The 9,286-nt window shown below is 34.6% G+C and overlaps 1 protein-coding gene across 1 annotated transcript in view; it reads left to right on the top strand.

Moving 5' to 3' along the window:
* Window positions 1-267: 267 nt before the first annotated feature.
* abhd2a (abhydrolase domain containing 2, acylglycerol lipase a) overlaps window positions 268-9,286 on the top strand; it is a 23,538-nt gene continuing 14,519 nt past the window's right edge. Inside the window, exons 1-3 of the mRNA XM_051899487.1 lie at window positions 268-452; window positions 3,172-3,275; window positions 4,880-5,095. Coding sequence (XP_051755447.1) covers window positions 4,887-5,095 — 209 coding nt within the window. The 5' untranslated portion in view covers window positions 268-452; window positions 3,172-3,275; window positions 4,880-4,886. The remainder of the gene's footprint in view (window positions 453-3,171; window positions 3,276-4,879; window positions 5,096-9,286) is intronic.

Raw genomic sequence — 9,286 nt, 5'->3', positions numbered from 1 at the left:
TTTAATGTGGCAATTGCAATAAAATACAATACTGAATTAGAAGTTATAAGACATTGTGATCAAATACAAAACATTTTGTGTTATTATTATTACATTTATTATAACTCCAGAGGCGTATAATTGCAACCACCGTAACCTTCCCCTCATTTGCAGCCAGTTCATGCTGCTGGAACGTGCGCTCTAAGGTGTTATAAAAAAGGAGGCGGTGCTTCATGACGCAACTGCTTTATTTATCCAATAGGGCTCGCGATATGTAAATGAGGTGGTCTAAAGCAGGAAGTGCGTTGCGTTTCTCTCTGTCTATAGATGAGGCGAGAAGGAAGAAAATGCTAGAAAGGGGAATGCGGATAATGAAACGCTAAATAAACACACCGTGTCCTGACGAGAGAGCACCAATCTACATTTGACCAACACAAGGAAAGGGAACTGTTTGTGATCGATTGGGGAACGAGGTATGATGCGTTCATCTGCACTGAATCGATGCGTTTTTATTCTACTTGTGTAAATGCAGGGGTGTCGTCTCATTTTCCTGTTTACACTGCTCAGCTAAACAATATTCTGCTCTTTTTAACATACCAGCATGTTTTATTATAACATTCTAATGGGTTTTTTTTCAACAGCTATGTCTTAAGTGGATGTTTGTATATATGTCATATATGCGTAAAGCTGTCCATCACACTAACATCAGTGTAAATCATGGGCAGATGATTCCTGTTTCACCCTTTTGACATCTGCAGTGCCTCTTGTTTTCCTTAGACATGCATATCCGCACTGTATATAAATATAAAAACCATAGGATATGTCAGTATGTGAGGGTGTTTTGAAGCAAAGCCAGATTCTGGGCCTTATTTTGCAGGAAACACTTAAAATCACCAAAGTCACGATCATCATAACAACATCATGAAGTGTGTGTTTATATGCTGTAATGACACTCTGATAAATAATTTTTGGTATTTAACACCTTGATCATTTCTGACAACAATCAGTGCCTGTCGAGAGCATGTCCAGGTTATTTATTTTTCTTTCTAAATTGAATATAAATATATATTTGTGTGTGAAAATGAATTCTGTTTGTGACATTACTGTGATGACAGTTAATCAGATTTTACTTCTCCATTCTCATTACTGTAATCCAACCTTGAGTTTTTACATTTTCCATTATTTTTATTGATTATTCTCATTGCATAATGATTTATTATTCCATTACACTAAATTAATATGGTTATACAATGATATTTTTGTATTAAAATAGAGAACTACAAAAATGCTATATAAGTATGTTTAAATAGTGTGCTTAAATAAATATATATATATAACTTTATATATTGCAGCTAATCTGTTATATATAGCTTTCATCTATCTGTTATGTGTTTAAACATATTTAAATATGAATTATATGAACAATGCAAAACAGTTTTATGACGTTGACGTTTTTGAATGTTATACACAGCATTATGTAATCATGTTTGTTGATGTTATTAATGAAATTTGGTAAAACAAAGTTGTATATATTTATATTTCTCTTCAAGATGATCCTTGCTCTCGCATAATGTCAAATGAGATTACACGGCAAATTTGGATTGCCCTGGATTATCTTTGAGCAGTGAATGCTGCTGGATGTATTTGCTGTATAATGTACAATTACATTCATTTTATTCAGATTAATTTAACACAGCACAATCTCATGGATGGAGGGATACAAAACAATACAGTCTTCCTCTTTTAATTAGGGGACAAAATAGTGCTTTTGTGAACTTAATGCATGTTAAGACCGAGCATGGTCTCAGGGAATCAGGTTGACCGGTGCATTTCCTCACGATTAAAAATTGAAGTCTTCTTGAGTTAGCAGGGTTAGATCAAGTACCCTGTGCCTTAAGATTATCTAATTGAAATCAAGAAATTTCCTTTAATTTAATTTATCACTCAAATCATGTACACAAGTCAGATTTAACACTTAAATGCTTTAGTCCTTATCTAACATCAGTGTTGTGAAGAGAACCTTTTAGGGATCATTTAAGGAGAGTGTTCAGTGCTTATGTGAGTCATAAATGATTCTTTTAAAGGGATAGTTCACCCACAAATGAACATTGTGCCTTTTTTTACTCATTCTCATGTCATTTCAGACCTGTATGACTGCCTGACTTCTTTAAAATACTTGGTTGACAGCCGTGTATAATTAAGATACTATTATAGTTTTTATTAATATTTTGAATTGGTTTTTATATTTATATTTTTTCATTTTAATTGTAGTTACATTTTTAGTCATTGTATTTGTGTATTTGTCTTTTTCTGTTAGTTTTTTTTAATCTGTATAGTTTTTTAAGTTTAGTTCATCAAGTTATACTAGGGATGCACGATATATCGGCCACCATATCGGTATCGGCCGATATATGTTAATTTTTAATGTTATCAGCCCGATAAGAAAATTTGGCCGATATATTAAAGCCGATAAATTATGGATTATTTCCTTCAGCTGAGACACTTCAGATGTGCACTGTTCGCCATGATGATTTTGAATTGCTTGAAATATGATTGAAATAACTTCAAACAGGAAAATACAGTTAAAATACAGTCTGTCATATAAGCATTATAACATTATAATTGTGTGTTTGGGTCATGGCTTTTAATGGTGAGGCTTTTGTCTTTTTAATCAGGCTCTCAAAAATTATATAAAAACTTTGAATTTAGATTTATCGGCCAATATATCGATTGTCGGCTTTCAAATATAAAGAATTATCAGCTAAAATTGTCATATCGGTGCATCCCTAATTTATACTAAATAAGAATTGAGAATTTTTGCTGAAATAAAATACTTTTTTTTATTTCTTATTTTTTTAGTTACGTTTCTTTTACTTTAACTTTTGACTTTATGGTTTTAGTTTTATAGTAATTTACAGTAATCCTAAGCCATGGTCATCATTCACTTTCATTATATGGAAAAAAGCAGCTTAGACATTCTGTCATAAATAATTCTTTTGTGTTCCTCTGATTTTTGTATTGACATGAGGCTGAGAACTGCCATTTTTGGGTGAACTATTCCTTTAAAAGGCATACAGCTGCTTGTTAAGTAATTAACCTGGGCTTGGTGCTTGACACTGTTAATGAAATCGACCTTATCTAATCTTATTGTTTCTAATGCGCGTCACTGTTCTTTCTTTTCCTCCCTCAAAGAACTGACCAGATCACTGTGACCTAAAATCCACGCCCATAATATCCTCACTCTTCATCAGAGATTAATACGAGATCACATTCAAGTAACCCATCTAACCTACAAAGTAAGTGACTCCATCAGTTTCTCTTATCAGCTAGCTATTGTTTGTATGACTTCCCCCTAAAAGCCTGTTCACACCAAGAACGATAACTTATAAAGATAACTATAACAATAATTATATTAGTGTCTACACCAATGCATGATATCGTTCTGTTTTATTATAAGCACGCGCTGCTGCTTTGAATGCTCAAGCTCTTAAATCAGAATGGATTCTGATTGGCTGTCAATGCTTTTATCATTCATCAGCTGGAAAAAATTCTGAAAGTGATTCCAACGGCTTTGTTTCTCTGTGCCGTTAACGTTATAGCTGTGGCGTGGACTCTGCTATTCTTTAGTGTTCAGAACTTTATCTTTATCATTATATTTATCATCCTTGGTGTGAACGGGCCAAACCTTAGTTGATGAGAAGAGACTTGGTCAACCAAATTGTAATTAGTTGGTTTGTCACAGAAAAAAAATTCAACAGAAAGTTGCGAAGTCACATGGTCATGACGGACAAAGCGTTAAACTCGGCTGGTCTTTGTGGTAATTATGTCTGGCAAGAAATCCAAATGGTCGCCTATCGTTCATTGACCTCAAACATGGCTAATCATCTGAAACATGTTAGTAGCCAAGCATTTGTAAATTAATATAATAAACGTGGGACTACTCGACTAATGGCTTTAATGAACGACTGCCAGTTGACTAAAAAAATCTTTGGTCGATGGCAACCCTGCTGTTTTGAATGGAAGCTTGTTTCTGCCACTGAATAAAAAATTAAAAAGGTAATAATTGCGACTTTTTATCTTGCAATTCTGATTTTTTTTTTTTTTTTCTCAGAACTGCGTTATATAAACTTGCAATTGTGAGTTATAAAGTCAGAATTGTGAGATATAAACTCGCAATTGCGAGAAAAAAAGCAGAATTGCGAGTTTATATCACATAATTATGACTTTTTTTCTCAGAACTGCGTTATATAAACTCGCAATTGTGAGTTATAAAGTCAGAATTGTGATATAAACTCATAATTATGACTTTTTTCCCCAGAATTGCAGGATTTAAACTCACAATTCTGACCTTTTTCTTGCAATTACGAGTTTATATCTCTCAATTCTGACTTTTCTCATAATTGTGAGATATAAACTTGCAATTGCGAGTTATAAAGTTAGAATTGCATGATATAAACTTGCAAATGCAAGAAAAAAGCAGAATTGCGAGTTTATATCTCACAATTCTGACTTTATAATTCGCAATTGCGAATTTATATAACGCAGTTCTGAGAGAAGTCAGAATTGCGAGATGTAAACTCGCAATTGCGAGGAAAATATAGTCAGAGTTGTGAGATAAAAAGTTACAATTGTGAGAGAAAAAAGACAATTGTGAGTTTATACCTTGCATTTCTGACTTTATAACACAATTGCGAGTTTATATAATGCAGTTCTGAGAAAAAAAGTCAGAATTGTGAGAGAAAAAGTCACAATTATCTTTTTTTTTATTTTTTTATTCTGTGACAGAAACTGCACATTGGAATAGTTTAAACCAGATCTTGCCGATAGATCCTCATGTAATGTCATGTGATCTAACAGATCGTCCTTGTTTATTCATCAGTCTGTTATTGTTTATTTTCAGCGCAAACATGAACACTCACGATTCGGAGGTATACACTGTGGCACCGGAGATGCCCGCGATGTTTGACGGCATGAAGTTGGCGGCGGTGGCCACAGTTCTGTACGTCATCGTCCGGTGCCTAAACTTGAAAAGTCCCACAGCTCCACCAGACCTCACTTACCAGGATACAACACTCAACCACTTCCTGCTCAAGTCTTGTCCTATCCTGACCAAAGAGTGAGTATGACAGTTTGGATTATCATTTCACTGCAGTTACTGTGTAAACCACATCCCAGAATAGCTTAGAGGCTGTTCCTGAAACTGCACTGCTTTTAGCACATTGTTGCTAAGACTAATGCTGTGCTCCTAGAATCACTTACATAAATATACACTACCACTCAAAAGGTAATTAATACTTTCATTCAGCAAGTGCGCATAAAATTGATCAGAAGTGACAGTAAAGACATTTATAATGTTAGGTTTCTATTTCAAATAAATGCTGTTCTGATGAACTTTCTGTTCCTCAAAGAATTTTTTAAAATGTATCACAGTTTTCACAAAAGTATTACACAGCACAACTGTTTTCAACACTGATAATAATAAGAAGAAATGTTTTTTGAGCAGCAAATCATAATATTAGAATGATTTCTGAAGGATCATGTGACACTGATCATGTACACTTTACTATATATTCAAATAGAAAACAGTTATTTTAAATTATAAAAACTTCACAATATTACTGTTTTACTGAATTTTTGATTAAATTGTGTGTGTGTGTGTGTATATATATATATATATATATATATATATATATATATATATATGTGTGTGTAAAATTTGTTTTTGTTTTGGCTTTTATTTTATTTCAGTTTTAGTCATTTTAATAATTAAACCTATTTTATTTCAGTCAGTTGCATGGCCACATTTCAAATTTTTAAATCTAATATTTATATTTTATTTTAGCTTTATTTCAATTAACAAAGACTATTTTTAATAGTTTTAGTTAACAATAAAAACACTGAACTGTACCACAGTACTTTTTATCAACATTTTTAATAGTTTTAGTTAATAAAAACACTGTACCACAGTACTTTTTTTGTCAACAGCCTTCAAAATCACATGTATAACCATCTAAACTATAATGCAAAGTAGGGCAAAGAGAAAACAAAATGAGTAAGTTCAAGCAGACATGCAGCTTTATGAGTACAGTTGTTCAGTTATGGTTTTGACACTTCTAGATGAAGTTTGAAAGTGTCAGAACCGCATTAAACAAACTAGTATTATAGCAGTAATGTGCTAAATATTTTTGTGAGTTTGCCATATTGCTAGATCAGTTGTGTCAGACATTCTTGGAAGGTGTTTAGTATACAGATTTTCATGGAATTTAGCCTTTTTTATGCTCAAATCGCATGACGACAGTTCATGCAAACAGTGAGGTGTTGCCTCAAGAATTTATTGTTGAAGCTGAAACGACATATGGTTATTATACTGTTTACTGTACATGAGGCCAAGACAAAGCATGTCTTTCCAATAACATCAGCAGAAATGTTTGTGTACCTGCACTGCTATTGTATAGTGTGTAATACACATGACAGGGTGATTTATCAAGCCACTGGCAATATTAATGTTTCAATTCCACGTGATGGTAATCGTTCATTTCATGTTGCAGCACAGAATCTGCAATTAAAATGAGAAACATGTCTTCTGGAGGCCGTTTTTGCACGCATTGACCTCCGAAGTTGTGATACGCATGGCATATTTCTGTTGCACTGTGCTGGTGGGTGTTTCTTTTGTAATCCAAAGTGACTCCCGGCTGGTTATGTAATCATTATTTTCCAGTACAGCTACTACACTAGGGGCCAAGAGATCAATCGATAAAACGCTGCCCATTGTCCGTACGTATCCTTATCTCTTTAGTGCCACAATTAACTTTTCCCATGTTTGTTTGGCTATAGGATTGTCTAGCAAAACGCCTTTTAAGAAAACAGCCGCTTTAGACCGTTCGGAGTTTGAAGATCTGAAGGTTATTTTTTCAAGCACTGATAATAGTCGTGCATGCCTGTGATGTTGCATTGTGGGTCTGGACTTTGGAACATTATTAGGCGTGTCACGCCAACGCAGCCTACCGCTGCATGCTTCCTTGTTTTTTTTATCATTTATGCTTGCGGATGACTGCAGCTCAGTCAACAGAGAGAGGAATGGTTCAAGAAAAAAAATAAAGAAGCCAGTTTCTAGTCAGTTCTGTTGTTAGTTAAGTAACACCCAAGCCTTGTTTGTCAACATTCCTGGTTATTTAAAGCGCGTTTGCATTATGGTGCTTAATTTATCTGCCCTAGTGTTTTCTGAACTTAACTGACCTCAAATGTCTTGTTTTAATAGTAAAGCTCCCTATGCTGATCCTCTTGTCTTCTTATTTGACCGTGTCACGGTGAGCAGATTAAACCAGCCAGGCTTTCATTCCTCACATCTCATAACTGATATTTTAAGGATAATCACATATAATAGACACTGGTTATGAGGCTGCTTGAGGCTGTATCGTGAGAGCATGTTATGTAATACTTCAGGAGGTGTGGGATAGATCGTGGTGACAGTGAGAAAGGAAAGATGTGGAAGATGTTCAGTGGACTTTGTTTGCTGCTGTTTTTAGCCTCACTTTGTGGAGGCTAAAAACAGCCTAAATGAACACAGTTTAAGTGGTCTGGATGCCTGTAGGTATCAGAGAAAAGGAGGGCCAAGTTGATTCACTTCCAATGAAAAAGAGCGTTATTGAATGTTACAGCTCAAAACAGTGTTTTTCTAAGAAAATTGTTGTTGCATAATTTTAGCTCTCATAACAGTGACACTGAAAGTGAAATGTTGTCTCAAATGGCAATATTCCCAAAAGTTACATGTTCAAACAGTAATATTGTAGAGGTTTTTGATATTGAGGAGATCTGCTTAAAATTTGATGTTTGTGACTTATCCTGCCATAGCAACTTGGATGGGTTTTTATCCTTTTATCTGTAAAATAATGTTGTGGAGGCATTAATAATAGTGACTCAAAGTGTCTGTGCCAATAGCCTCATGGGCAGCGCGTTAAAATATAGCGCAGTTGTGCTTTGGATGTCCCGAGTCTCTTTCTCCAACTTTGCTTCCTGTCAACTTACTGTCCTGTCATAATAAAGGCAAAAACGCCAAAAAATACTGATATTTCGATATATCGTTACTTAAATATCTGAAATGGTTCCAATGGTCCTTTTCTGCAGTATCGATACACCGATACCAGCTGCGCATTCTCTCTCCTTTCCCATCGTGAGTGGACACGCCCCCTCCTGCTGATTGGCTCGGTCTCTCTCCTCCCCCATCATGAGTGGACACGCCCCCTCCTACTGATTGGCTCACTCTCTCTCCTCCCACATCATGAGTGGACACGCCCCCTACTGCTCATTGGCTCACTCTCTCTCTCTCCTCCCCCATCATGTGTGGACACGCCCCCTATTGCTGATTGGCTCACTCTCTCTCCTCCCCCATCATGAGTGGACACGCCCCCTCCTGCTGATTGGCTACAAGAGTGTTGTGGTGCTCGGTCTGATCCACTTTCAATAGTATTTCTCAGAAATTGCTTACTGCACCTTTAATTTTCCCTTTCTCAAATTTAAAATAAATCCTGAAGCTCATGCTATTAATTAAAAATCATGTCAGCCCTTATTCCTGAATAGACATTTGTAACATCAGTAATGATAACTGCGTAGCTGCAATGTAAATTAATGTAATATTACTTAATTTTCATGTATTACCATATAAAAGTTAAGGCTTAGTAAAATTTTTATTTTTTTTATTTTATTTTTTTTAGTGCTTTTAAAAGGAGTCTGTTATTCTCAAGGCTGCATTTATATGATAACAAATACAGTAAAAAATATTATTATTGAAATATTATTACAGTTTAAAAAAAGAACAGTTTCCTGTTTGAATATATTTTAAAACGTAATTTATTCCTGTGATCAAAGCTGAATTTTCAGCATCATTACTCCAGTCTTCAGTGTCACATGATCGTTCAGAAATCATTCTAATATGCTGATTTGCAGCTCAAGAAACATTTCTGATTATCAATGTTGAAAATAGTTGTGCTGCTTAATGTTTTTGTGGAAACTGAGTTTGTTTTTCAAGATTCTTTAATGAATAGAAAGTTCAAAAGAACTGCATTTATTTGAGAGCTCTGTAACATTGTAAAGGTCTTGATAAATTTAATCTGTCTTTGCTGAATAAAAGTATTAATTTCTTACTGATCCCAAACCTTTGAACAGTAGAGTATTATTTTATTATGTATTAGTTATGCATTATTTGAGATCATAGTAGTGGTTATTGCCCTTCAAAGAAACACACTGACTAATAGTTTTGTTCCTTTATTATAATCACTATAAAATAAAGCTTTTTTAATTTGGTCCCCTG

The sequence above is a fragment of the Ctenopharyngodon idella genome, chromosome 7 (assembly GCF_019924925.1).
Source record: "Ctenopharyngodon idella isolate HZGC_01 chromosome 7, HZGC01, whole genome shotgun sequence".
Lineage (NCBI taxonomy): Eukaryota > Metazoa > Chordata > Actinopteri > Cypriniformes > Xenocyprididae > Ctenopharyngodon > Ctenopharyngodon idella.
This window is presented reverse-complemented; position numbering and strand designations above follow the sequence as displayed.